Source organism: Maylandia zebra, linkage group LG10 (assembly GCF_041146795.1).
Source record: "Maylandia zebra isolate NMK-2024a linkage group LG10, Mzebra_GT3a, whole genome shotgun sequence".
NCBI classification, from domain to species: domain Eukaryota; kingdom Metazoa; phylum Chordata; class Actinopteri; order Cichliformes; family Cichlidae; genus Maylandia; species Maylandia zebra.
This window is the reverse complement of record NC_135176.1, coordinates 12,036,501-12,050,123: the sequence shown is the minus strand read 5'-3', so window position 1 is coordinate 12,050,123 and position 13,623 is coordinate 12,036,501. Positions and strand designations below refer to the sequence as shown.

General features: G+C 40.8%; 2 protein-coding genes across 2 annotated transcripts in view; one reads left to right on the top strand and one right to left on the bottom strand.

Moving 5' to 3' along the window:
- nectin3b (nectin cell adhesion molecule 3b) overlaps positions 1 to 5,395 on the top strand; it is a 27,990-nt gene extending 22,595 nt beyond the window's left edge. The window contains exons 7-8 of the mRNA XM_004573330.3: positions 1,873 to 1,975; positions 2,292 to 5,395. Of these exons, the coding sequence (XP_004573387.1) occupies positions 1,873 to 1,975; positions 2,292 to 2,456 (268 nt within the window). The 3' untranslated portion in view covers positions 2,457 to 5,395. The remainder of the gene's footprint in view (positions 1 to 1,872; positions 1,976 to 2,291) is intronic.
- rtn2b (reticulon 2b) lies at positions 5,396 to 13,623 on the bottom strand. Its single transcript, XM_004573328.4, has 7 exons — positions 13,434 to 13,623; positions 9,285 to 9,492; positions 9,034 to 9,172; positions 8,622 to 8,691; positions 7,903 to 7,949; positions 7,674 to 7,732; positions 5,396 to 7,550 (listed from the first exon to the last, which is right to left on the bottom strand). Exons 1-7 carry the CDS (start codon positions 13,444 to 13,446, stop codon positions 7,448 to 7,450), a joined length of 639 nt encoding a protein of 212 aa, XP_004573385.1. The 5' UTR covers positions 13,447 to 13,623; the 3' UTR covers positions 5,396 to 7,447.

Here is a 13,623-nt window from a genome sequence, read left to right as displayed (position 1 = left end):
AAAAGGACACTAAAAAAACTGCTGGACATTATGGACAATGCTGGGCATCCTCTGCACACGGCCATAAACAACCAGAGGAGTCTGTTCAGTGACAGGTTGCTTCTCCCAAAGACAAGAACCAACAGACTTAAAAACCTCCTTTGTCCCACACGCCATCAGACTGTTTAACGCCTCTCTGGAGGGGAGAGGGAGGGGAAACAGGAGGACAAAGGAGGGGGGAACAACTAAGCTGTAGTGCCTCTTCACCTCACTGTGCAATACTTTTTATTAATAGTCAACGGTGCAATAGACTTCAATACTTGAAATGTGCAATTCCCTTGTATTCTTATTCCTATTTATTCTATTTATCCCTTTCGTATATTTTATTTATATATGTCTCTGTATTTATAGATGTGTATATATATAATATTCTGCTCACGTTCTGTAACTTCTGTCGGTGCTGTGCTTTTGGAAACCGAATTTCCCAGAGGAACCCACCCGAGGGATTAATGAAGTTTTATCTTATCTTATCTTAATTACCAGGACACAAGTATGTGTTCTGTCATCGTCCTAAATAAGAACACTCAGTCATTTGTTCCCTCAATCCAATTTTATTCTCCCATGTAAACATTTACATCCTAATTTCAGCGACTGCGTCGTCAGAAGAAATCTAGTGTACATGCTCCCAACTGCGCCTCAAAGGTGCGGCTTGAATAACGAACAACCCATCAGCCTCTGGGTGCAGGTTCAATGTATGTAGCCCGTGTGTCAGGCTGGTCAATGCCACGACAAACTTAGCATCTTAAGTGTGACCGTGGCTGGAAGTCCCAGTGGAACAAGGCGTGGGTAGGGGGAGGAGGAGGCTTCATCACCTCCTTCATCACACGCAGACGTGAGAGTAAGACGGCGGGTCAATGAGAAGCTCTGACTGTAATCGGTCACTTCGAATCCCAAATATGAAAGAGAGACTCGGCATTAAGTGACACACAGTGTTAGAAAATCGATGCCTGTCATGACGCTGTGTTGTGAATGGCTGAGGTTTGTTCTTAGGCTTCAGTTTAGCAGGCAGGGGGATTTCAGCCAGCGAGGGAGCGAGTCTGACTTCAGCGTCTTGCAGGGGTTTAGAGGAACAGCTGTCAGAAAATGTTCTAATTTACTCGTCCGCGTGGAAGTCCGTCACTTTCATACACCTGCTGTCATGTACACTGAGCCATCTTCATTTAATCATCTGTAATAATGGATTCCAGGGCTTCGAGGAATACCCTGTCTAGGACTATTAAACTGCAGGACTTGCAAGATGCATTTAAAAATAAAAAGAGAGGCAAAATTTCATCAAGTTTCAGACATGCAGTATCTGTACGGTGGCCCTCAGGTGCAAATAATAAAAACTATTTGACGAAACACACAAGACAAACACAACCACAGCAAAAGGCGAAAAAGTGCATCATCATTTTGTGATTTTTGTTTGTTTGTTTTTGTTGTTGTTGTTGTTTTCTGCCATGTTTTCTGAAATCTTATGCCTTTGTGTTGTTGTGTTTTGCACCTCAGGGCCTCTGTAGGCTCCGATGTTTTCCACAGAGCGTCTGTTTTTCATCGTCTCCGCCTAAAAAAATTCTCACATCTTTAAAGCTCTGCACATCAAGTTGATTTTGCTGCCTCTTCTGTTGTGAATCCATCTCAAAGTTTATCGCAGGATACCATAAACAACATCAATATGCCTCAGAAGGAACTCGTTATAGTGGCTGCCCTTCAAATTTGATCCAGTAAATTGATTTTGTACCGATTTTATCTATCGCTGATCGTTTTATTCTGTTTCTTTGCGAGTACAGTGTTTTTCCACTCTGAAATTTGTCTCCATTGACATTTCTTCTTCCCCTTTTTCTTCCTCTGAAGGATTGACCTTCCTCCGACACACAAGCCGCCTCCTCCCTACTCTGAGAGAGCACCGGCTGTTCCTCTGGGAGTCCACGCATCACAAGTGGCCTGGCTGTGTCAGGTAAAACCCCACTTTCTTTTTACAACCAGCTGAAAGTCACGTATGTGAATCATGACAGCTCTACACCACAATTATTAACACTGAATGAAGCGCACTGAGTCACAACAAGCAGCAGTAACAACGAGCTAACTCATGTCATAATCTGTTTATATTAAGCAGGAGGCTCTTTGGCTTTATTAATTTAATATGTTGGAGAGTTAGATTTTTTATTTCCCTGTCCTTTTTTGGAGTCTCACACATTATAGAGGCCTAAAGGGTGACGATGATAGAAGATGATTTAGGTGATGATTTGGGTTTTTTTGCTTTTAATATACAGACTCGCAGGGCAGAGCACAGGCACGCGGTCACGGAGAGGCAGCACCCACCCACAGCAAGGCGGGGAGCCCAAAGCCCCACCCATCAGCGCTCCCGTCTGGAGTGGGTGTGTCATCAGAGTGGGACAGACCAGGTGTACATCAACCACCGTGAACACTACGTGTGAGGAACAGTTCCAATCGCAGTCCACCAATCACCCGGCAGTCACTCTGCCTGAGCAGCAGCGAGCTTATAGGCTTCACCTGATTCACAGAGCCATCAGTCCACAGAAGGAAGCGGTTGGTAGTGTATGAGGAAAGTGTCTCTCTATATGCAGGCTTTTTTTTTCTCCTTAAAACATAAATCCTTTCTGCTGTACGCTGGCTGTCACCCGTAGACTGTACAAAGAAGGTGGACATTGTCATGTTAGCTCCTTTAAACCAAATCTCACAGTTGCAGGCAGATCTGAATATAAAGCTGAGGGACACTGCAAGCTCATACAGTAGAAACCTGTCAGTCACAAAGTAGGCTCACATTAAAGCGTTTATTTTTCATACAAATGGGGACTAAAATTTACACAAACAACGTTATTTAGTATCATCATAGATTGAAAAGTAGAGCCTAAAAACTCATCAGATAAGTGTTCACTGAGGGCTCAGCAGCTGCTTTCCCATAGACTTTTATGAAACCGGATTTCTTTTGAAATCACAGGCTTTCTTGCTGGCTGTTAAAAAGCATTTTTAACCCTGGCGTCCACATATGTGGACATCACATTTTGGGTTATTTAGACCAAAATACTACATTTTGCTCTACAAGGGCCTGATATCCACTTACGAGGACATTATACTGCTACTGTTCGATCGAAATTTTAAAGGAATATCCTCATATGTGGCTCTCATTTTTCTTAGAAACAAAAATAAGGCACTCCTAAAGACACTCCTCCAACGCAAAAGCTACATCCATCTTTCATATACAGTCTATGGTGACACACTCTTGTCTATACAGTAAATATGTAGCTATAGCCAGCAATCTGTTAGCTTAGCTTAGCACAAAATTAGAGATACTAGGGGGAAAAGGGCATTTCACAAAAGGTCCAACTATTCATTTAATTACCTTTTGTTATAAGTTCTCAGTGTGTATTACTTAGGGTACCGAAGTGCTTTAGAAGAACTAACTGCATCAGTTTATATGCCAATACATGAGTAAAAGTGGTTAGAGACTAGATTAATGTCAGAGTTAGCCTGCAAAAATAAAGTTTTCTTTTTTTTCTTTGTTGGAGAGCATAAATCCATATTCTCAGTCACATCACCAGACCAAACTGTGAGGTCCAGTGAGACTAAATATTCTAGCTGGCAACACAGACATAAAGGGATTAAAGTACTTCTATCGCAGCCCTGTGATGTGCGGTTGTAATGTTATGATGCTGTTCTTTTTTTAGGAACAAAACATGTAGATTTGTAATCCTGTGGAGACTTAACCTACCACAAATCAGGGAAACGACGATATGCAACAGTACAGATTACTGTTTTTTGGTTTCATGTGCACTGAAGAAAGATGCTTGCATTGTTTTTGTTAAACTAAAATAGATTACATAGTTCATAATCCTGTAGGATATACAGTGTCTGATTATTATTGTGAGGAGCCAGAGAAAGAATATTTTTAAAGTGCCATTATAACATTTGGCAGGGGGGAGGGGATTCCCTGCTGATACGTGTATGCTGTAGTGCTCACATTCCTCCACTGTGACTAGATGGTTTTGAGCTATTTTTTTGACTGGCGTATGTATTAAAAGTGCATATTGTTGCCAAGTGTGTTCTCAGTTGGAAACATATCAAAACCACTTGAAAAGCTATAGGAATAGAAGAAAGAGTCTACTGAATTGCTGTGTGAAGACAGAACGCTCCAGATGAGGGTGTTCAGTGACCTTTTTAAAGTAAACACTCTGAGAGATGGAAGCTCTGAGTCACGACACGGGGAAACAAGAGAAGAAGTCCTTGAAGATTTGAAAAAGAGTTTGTAGTGACGAAAAGAGTTTGGTTTTATTTATTTTTTTAAGGGAAATAAAAATCATCTCAAGGTCACAGTCACATTGCAATTACTGTGACGCCCACATCAAAGAGAAAAGCTCTTATTATTACCGTGAGTCAGTGATGTGGTGTTTGTGCTGTGGAAAGCCAGAGCTCACGTTGTAATGACACCACAGTGAGGGTGGAGATGTTTGAAAGAAATCAGTGATTTGTTTAGATCAGTCCTCGTGTTACGGGCTCCTGCGAAGACTTTCCTAGGGTAACACCTAGTGGACAAATGGGTCAGCGCAACCCCTGATAGAGCGTGTGCATCACTGAATACATAATGCGACCCTTGGCTGCTCCTTGTCAGAGAGAATTAAAACTTGGGTGGCTGCAGTCTTACCGTCGAGCCTGTTTACACAGTGGAAAACTGCTAACCCTTTGGCACAGACGTCGTTTTCACAGCACAAAACTACAAGCGATGGAATAAATGATGCATTAATTCCATTTAGATGTTTCTCTATCAGAGTCCTGGTGCTGTGATTGCTCCCGCCGTCATGTCTCACTGAGTGTTGTTACATTCTTTATAACACCAGCTGAAATATACACTATGAAAGAAGTTAGCTTAGGCAGTGGAGGAAAATTGATTAATTAAACACTACTGTGCAAAAGTGAAGAGTCACCCCTCCTTTCTTTATGTTTTGCTTCCTAGGAGCCAGACTTTCTTTTCATTTAAAAGTGATATTTAACAATGGATCTGATTTCAGAAGTTTTTCTCTGCTTCAGCTGATCCATCTGCTGTTCACTGAAGTCTCATCAGAAATGGTCTCAGTGGGGTGGGGTGTGGGGGGAGGCTGTCAAAAAGCCATTCTTAAGGAAGGGAAACAAGGAGAAAATGCTGACATATGGACTAAAAATCAGCTGCAACAGGTCTCTTGGACTGATCGATACTGAATAAAGTTGGTTTTACCAAATATTGACTTTCACGTTCAATGGAATTGTACAAACTGTTTTTGCCTTATATACTGTATTTTCATGTATACGTACTTAAACAAATAAACGAGGGGTTGAGCTCAAGAGTTTTGCATGGTACTGTTTGTGAAGGCACAGAGGAAACTCGTCTTTATTTGTAGTAAACAAGATTTTATTTGGGAGCAAAATTACAATAGAACATCACAATAAAAAAAAAATCCATTACAAATACAGAGTAGACCTAAAACATGGGCTAGCAGATGATGCCTGACTTTAGGCAGCTGTTATTTAAGACCATGTGTTTATACTGATGATTGTTATTACAGTGACTAAGAGAAAAAAGTCTGCTAATTTCACACGCAAAGTGCGCAGTACCACTGATACTACACTAATTCTGATATTGCACTAATGCATCATTTATGCAATCAACAGTTTTTGTTTAGAATATCCACGTTTTACTGTTCTCTGTATACTGCAGAGGTGGGTAAATATGGTTGAAGATTAGAAAAAATACTCTTTCTAAAAATAAGACTTTTGAAAATAAATCGACAGAATATTGTTGGTAAATAAAAGCATAACTATCCAACATGAGTTTTACACGCTCATTAAGACACATTAGTATGAGCAGCAGCTTCTTTTTTATGGTCTAAAACACGGAGCGTTAGAGGCTTAAACGACACTGCTGACTACTGGCTCAGGCTTGGCAGCTGGTTGCTACAATAACGAAAGAGTTCACCCAAACTCTTCTTTCCCATTCGCCCACATGTCATGTTGTTTTCTGTGCTCATGTTTGTACAAAGTCACCTAATTTCTATGTTTACAGCATGTGGTAGCAACTACTTCTAGATAAGTGGTAAAAGTGTAAAAAGCATGTTTTATACTTCACAAACTGTAATGCTGTGGGGATATATTCATTATTTTGGGGGGAAAGAATGAAATTAAAGTCCACTATTTTGCCATCAGTGCTGATAATTCCATGAAATTCCTGAAACTGCACCAAATTTGACTATAACTGATTTAATGGCTTCCTCAAATGTTCCCTGAAAGCAGTTTAAGCATCTGGTTCCTGCAGTTATGGACATGTGATAATTGATTAGCTAGTTAGTGATGGCTTAGCAAGTCGTAACTCAAAACAATGGAAGATTAGTGAATACAGCCATAATACTAAATTACTCTACACAGCGCTGTACTCATATTTATATGCACAGCGAATCACAGAAGGACAGAAGGACAATAAAGCAAGGAATGCTTTACCATTTGATTGACAAGTCATTAGCCAGGGAGAGTGTGGTGTCACCCAGTTACACAACGAAAACCGTCCCACACTCATGTCGTGTGGTTTAAAAAAACATGGCAATTTTTTTTTAAAAACATTGGGTGATTTCATGGTTGCTATGTCTATCTTTTGTATACAGTCTAAGATGTTATCTAGAAAGTGCCTTTTTGTGTTTTGATCAATCAAAATGAACTGCATTTACTACAAGAGTCAATATTCCTCCCACTTGTTAAGAGTTGTACTTTTTTTATTAGCAAACTGCTTTCCCCACAAATATGAGGTCACTGTTTGTTTCTAATTAAAAGTGATTAGCACTAAGATTAAAGGAGAACACTCTCATTATTTCTCATGTAAGTCTTTTAAAGGTTGTGGGGCTGGCTGCTTACCAAGCTTTTTCCTCGACTTAGCAAGTGCAGCACTATTAATGCTGATTAATAGCAGGCGATGTTCATGTCTTTTTATTCTATGAAGCTAACAATGAATGATGCTTCATAATAAAGGCAGCAATAATGCTGCAGAGCTTCATTATAAATACTTCCACAGTTTGACAGGAACACAGCGGACTAGTTATGTAAAAATACACTTGTTATTAAAGAAAAAAAAAAGCTGTGATGTTCTGTGCCATCCATAGCCCACTCGAAGAGTATGACTGTGTGAACTGGTTCTATTAGACGCTGCCCACAGAGAGCATCACAGTAACTAAAATTCCCCTCCTCATACACCTCCTCATCCTCTCCCTCCTTCAGTGAATGGCAGCTTTGTTTAAGCTGTCAGGATCAATTATATCTTGCTCCCATAAACAAACATCATGGTGGAGAAGTGGAAACGAGCAGCCCCTCCAGCCGCCCCCCAGAGGATGTGCCCTTCCAGTCTTTCCCCAAATCCCAAATGCTGGGTGTTTTCAATACGTGACCAACACAGTTACTTTGACTTGGCTTTCTGTTTGGGCACATTCACAGCTGAAATTGCAGGTTTTGGTGCAGGGGCTGGAGGGGGCCTCACCGAATCGTACACACTGGAGAACCTACAACAAAACGGGGGCATCACAATGAAGAAAATACCAGCACCGAAGAAAAAGCCACAATTTTGCTAGCATGACATGACCAAGAACAGAAAACAATATCACATAAATGGGTAGCTCACTTACAGGCTTTTGACTCTCTTTAGAAAAGCTCTGACGGCTCTAGCAATCCTTCTTATCCGCACCTGTCACCAAAATATCACAAAGGTCAGTGCAAACCAGCAATTTCTGCATCTTACGTAGAATTACATGCGATTTTTACTAAGATATGTTTCTGTTTTGTTTGGTTTTAACTATTAATCAACTTTGCTGAATCATTTTCATTGAAATTTTTTTTAACATAAAATAAACTCACCTGCTGCTTTTTGTACAGCAAAGGAAGGGAGAAAACAGCGATCACAGCTGGACAGACAAATTATTCATGTAAATGACTGGACTGCTACTTTTAGAGCACTCTAGCTGAGCACTCTAAACACTTTCTACTACCAGCCACATTCATCCATTCACACACACATTTAGGCTCCACTTTCAATCTTTGTTTTTGAGAGCTTTGTCTAACATTCACACACACACACTTCAGTAGATGCATCAGAGGCAGCTCAGGGCTCAGTATCATGCTCAAGCATGCTTTAATATGCAGTGTTGAGGAGCCAAGGATCAATCTACCAACCTTCCAATCAGTAGATGACCCACTCTACCTCCTGGGCTTTATGTCACTTTAGCATTGCACAAAAATAATCTAATTGGTTCTAATGAAAACATTCTCCTACTTAAATAATTGGTGCAAACCAGTCATCTGAGGCGACTGATGGAGGCATGACTTCAAAAGGAACTTGAGGTTTGCAGTAAAAGTTATTCCTTAAATCTTAACCGTCATGTGCAAAGTGCTTTTTTCTGCCTAAACCCAGTCACACTTTAACTACTGAGATGATAGATCACTCATGAGTCTTACAAAGAGGAAGATACATTTGAAGGTGCTGGGAGCTTAATATATGTAGGTGGAGGAAAGAGACATGGAGGAAATTAGATACGTGTGTTAGCACAAAGCATAAGTATACAGCGGGTGCAACTTACCACTTATTACCAGGGTCAGTCCATTAGTTTGGATGCCAACATAGGTCAGCAGATACAGAAGCACAACAAACTGAGAGAAAGAGCACAGAAAAAGATTACTGAACAGTTTAATAGTTTAGTTTATTAACTGTAATTTGATTTGTGAATGATGCTGCTTTAATAAATGTCTCGCTGAGATTTAAAGCTGCTGAATGTAGTCTTGATCCCATGAGAAAATGAACACTGCATGGTGGCTCTGTTTAATTTTTAGCTGCTTTTAAGCAATATAGCCTGGATTAAAACAGTACAGCTGCTCAGAGCCCCACACGAGCGTGTGTGGTGTGTAGCTGCCACCAGGTGGCACCAAAGTCAAAAAGTCTTTTAATCTTGGCTTTGTGACATCTATACTATTGCTTTACCATCACACTCATACCTTAATAGAGTCAAATATGTTTTCAATGAAAATGAGCCGTTTGATTTCTGTGACAGCAAATGCGATCAGCAGCACCGTCTCCTCCACCAGCATCACCGTCTCCTTATTTGTCAGAGAGCTGTCGTAATCCAGACATGACCTAAGCACAGGATAACACATTTGTGAGAAAGTTCAACATGCTTCCAGAAAGCAGAGGAGCAGCATATTTAGCTGGAAAAGAAAAACCTGTGTGTGAACACTGATGGACTCACTGAAAGGGGTGAACCCCGGGGTTCCAGCGCAGGAGCTCCAGGAGCTTATAATAAAAACGGAGGGGGAAGGTGATGCACATGACACCCAGAAAGACGTTGGAGACCACAGTCACGGCACTAAGCTGGAACAAGCTGGCCAGACCGATTACCAGCCCTGTAAACACCACACCAGTCCTCCACATGTGGCGCCAGTACACCAGATCCACAACTGCAAAGCAATTAAGCACAAGACATCATCTTAAATGAGTGATGCACAGAGAGCGCGGTATATCTGAGTGAATATGCAACTGAAATGGGAAGTTGTTAAGCTTAAATTAGATACAGGCTAATGTTTCTTATACTTCATGACCTGACTGTGAAGCAGGGTTACCAAGAGTGGTAACATGACAGAAGGGTGTAGAGAAGTCGATAAAACTGGAGTGGAGATAAAACTAGCAACGAGGCAGTAAGTAGTTCAAAATGAGGAAAGTACTGAAAACCCAGGAAAAGAACTTATCTATCTCTACTTATTTTAATCCCACAGAGGTCAGTTATGTTGTTGATAATTTTACTTCTTCACTGTGTAGGACTCTGGATATTGTAGCTCCTCTGAAAAAGACCTCCTACTATAACTCTCAAATCAAATATGCACCTTAAAGCAGATAACTCCAAAGCTGGAGAGTAAATAGGATCTCAGTAATTTAGAAGATTGTCATTTAGTCTGGAGAAATACTGCTGCTTTGTAAAAAAAAAAAGAAAAAAAAAAGCCCTTCGTAAAGCTAGAAAACCTTACTGTTCATCACTGATTGAAGAACGTAAGAACAGCCCTAGGTTTCTCTTCATTAGTGTAGCCTGACTGACAAAAAGTCAGAGCACTGTTAAGCTAACCATTCCTTTAACATTAACATTAACATTATTTGAAGAATGTCAGTCAGGTTTCAGAGCTCATCACAGCACAGAAACAGCTTTAGTGAAGGTTACAAATGATCTTCTTATGGCCTCTGACAGTGGACTCATCTCTGTGCTTGTCCTGCTAGACCTTAGTGCAGCATTCGATACTGTCAACCATAATATCCTATTAGAGCGATTAGAACATGCTGTAGGTATTACAGGTACTGCACTGCAGTTGTTTGTATCATATATATCTATTAGACTCCAATTTGTGCATGTAAGTGGAGAGTCCTCTTCACACACTAAGGTCAATTATGGAGTTCCACTGGGTTCAGTGCTAGGACCAATTCTGTTTACATTATACATGCTTCCCCTAGGCAGCATCATTAGAAGACATAGCATACATTTTCACTGCTATGCAGATGACACCCAGCTCTATCTGTCCATGAAGCCAGATAACACACACCAATTACTTAAACTGCAGGAATGTCTTAAAGACATAAAGACCTGGATGGCAGCTAACTTTCTGCTTCTTAATTCAGATAAAACTGAGGTTATTGTACTCGGCCCAGAAAATCTTATACATATGGTATCTAACCAGATTCTTACTCTGGATGGCATTACCTTGGCCTCCAGTAACGCTGTGAGGAACCTTGGAGTCATTTTTGACCAACACATGTCCGAGTGATGCTGAAAAACTAGTTCATGCATTTATTACTTCCAGGCTGGACTACTGTAATTCATTATTATCAGGATGTCCAAAAAACTCACTGAAAAGCCTTCAGCTAATCCAAAATGCTGCAGCAAGAGTCCTGACAGGGACTAGAAAGAGAGAGCAGATTTCTCCTGTTTTGGCTTCCCTTCATTGGCTTCCTGTTAAATCCAGAATTGAATTCAAAATCCTGCTCCTCACATACAAGGTCTTAAATAATCAGGCCCCATCTTATCTTAAGGACCTTGTAGTACCATATCACCCTATTAGAGCACTTCGCTCTCACACTGCAGGCCTACTTGTTGTTCCTAGAGTATTTAAAAGTAGAATGGGAGGGAGAGCCTTCAGTTTTCAGGCCCCTCTTCTGTGGAACCAGCTTCCAGTTTGGATTCGGGAGACAGACACTATCTCTATTTTCAAGATTAGGCTTAAAACTTTCCTTTTTGCTAAAGCATATAGTTAAGGCTGGACCAGGTGACCCTGGATCCTCCCTTAGTTATGCTGCAATAGACGTAGGCTGCCGGGGGATTCCCATGATGCATTGAGTTTTTCCTTTCCAGTCACCTTTCTCACTCACTATGTGTTAATAGACCTCTCTGCATTGAATCATATCTGTTGTTAACCTCTGTCTCTCTTCCACAGCATGTCTTTTATCCTGTCTTCCTTCTCTCACCCCAACCGGTCGCAGCAGATGGCCGCCCCTCCCTGAGCCTGGTTCTGCCAGAGGTTTCTTCCTGTTAAAAGGGAGTTTTTCCTTCCCACTGTCGCCAAAGTGCTTGCTCATAGGGGGTCATATGATTGTTGGGTTTCTCTCTGTATCTATTATTGTATGATCTACTGTACAATATAAAGCGCCTTGAGGCGACTGTTGTTGCGATTTGGCCCTATATAAATAAAATTGAAATGAAATAAAAATGAAATACAAGATCTTGAATAATCAGGCCGTATCACCCCATTAGCTCTCAGACTGTGTGCTTACTTGTGGTTCCTACAGTATTTAGAAGTAGACGGAGAGACAGACGCCATCTCCACTTTTAAGATTGGGCTTAAAACTTTCCTTTTTGCTAAAGCACATAGTCAGTGCTGGATCAGGTGAACCTGAATCCTCCCGTAGTTATGCTGCAGTAGGTGTAGTCTGCTGGCGGATTCCCATGATGCATTGAGTATTTCTCCTTCAATCACAATTCTTACTCTCTTTTTGTTTATACATCTCTCTGCATTTAATCATTACTTATTGTTAATCTCTGGCTCTCTTCCACAGCATGTGTTTTGTCCTGTCTTCCTCCAGTCGCAGCAGATCGCTGCCCCTCCCTGAGCCTGGTTCTGCTGGAGGTTTCTTCTTGTTAAAAGGGAGTTTTTTGCTTCCCACTGTTGTCAAAGCGCTTGCTCACCGGGGCTATATGATTGTTGGGGTTTTCCCTGTTTTCTTGGTATTACTGCAGGGTTACATTAGGGTTACCTTACAATATAAAGCGCCCTGAGGCTGTTGTTGTGATTTGGTGCCGTGTAAATAAAAATTAATTCATTCGGTTTTGAAAACATATGAGGTATACAAAAGATGCCATGTGCTACTTTTGCTAGTACAGTGAATGTTTTAAACTAAAGTTAAACAGATGCTATGAGTTGCTGTATCATATTCTCCCTTTTCTCTCTGATAAGTCCCACTGTGGATATTTGAACTGTTTTGAGCCATAAATAGAGACTGAGACTTTTTCACATGGTCTCATAAAAGTCATCTAAAATTCTCTCTACCACAACGACCACAGCCAGCGGGTGTTTGAAAAATGGACACATTGTTATTTAAAGTGTGGATAAGAAAGAGAAAAGGGTAACGAAGACAAATGACAAAACAATTTTACAGAAAATGAAGGACACCCTCACCTCGTTTCATGCCATGCCATGCTCCTTTATTAAAGGAGAAAATCTTTCTGAATGAATGCTGTTTTTAATGGGATCTGTACATGTCTGAAAGTAAATCATAAATCCTTAGATTAGACACTAGATCCTTACCCACCAACATTACACGAGCATCCTAACTGCAGCACAAATTTAAGATCATTTTATGATTAAAACATTATTTAAAAGCAGCAGAGTATTGCTGGTTTTCATAGTTGGGTTTCCTGAGAATTATAAAAGTAGATGTATTCTTATTCATTTATAAAAACAGAAACATTAATGCTGTCACACCAGTGAAGTCACTTCAGAGCTGGGCACAAGTACGCCCTCTCATTCTTATCCGAATAACTGGAGTTATGTGTTATCAGAAGTAAAACAGCCCTGACAAGACAGCATTTCTTATCTCCTATAACAATTTAAGCCTTTACAAATAAAACAAACTACATTCAGTCAGCAGTGGGCTCTCATTTAGCTCAATCCCATTCAGCCCATCTGTCGACCAAATGAAAGACACACTGGATTCAGTGTTTAACTTGCCATCCTGCCTGCATTCACACCTGCACAGCAGAGGGAAAGTAAATAAATTCCCTTCTTCTCCACCTGACAGCTGCACTCTGACCCCGTCTGCTCTCCTTCACTTTACTTAAAGCTGTCAATATTGATTTCCTTACGTTTGGTGGCCATTTCAGCGGCGGTCCTGCTTGCTCTCCTCTCTTTCTTGTGCTTCCACCGTTGGCTTGCACTCCAGGCTTTTTTTGGCCACCCCAGCTCCGTCAGCAATATAAGGCCCGGCTGGCCTAATTTTATCCTGTATTGGATTCACACACACTCAAATTGGGAACTTGAGACTTGAGCATGTAC

Bases quoted from the DNA above. Each gene is read 5' to 3' on its own strand.
- rtn2b (XM_004573328.4), bottom strand. The intron at 9,173-9,284 runs GTGAGTCCATCA...TCCTGTGCTTAG, and splicing joins CCCGGGGTTCACCCCTTTCA to GTCATGTCTGGATTACGACA. The intron at 7,551-7,673 runs GTAAGTGAGCTA...GTTTTGTTGTAG, and splicing joins CTAAAGAGAGTCAAAAGCCT to GTTCTCCAGTGTGTACGATT.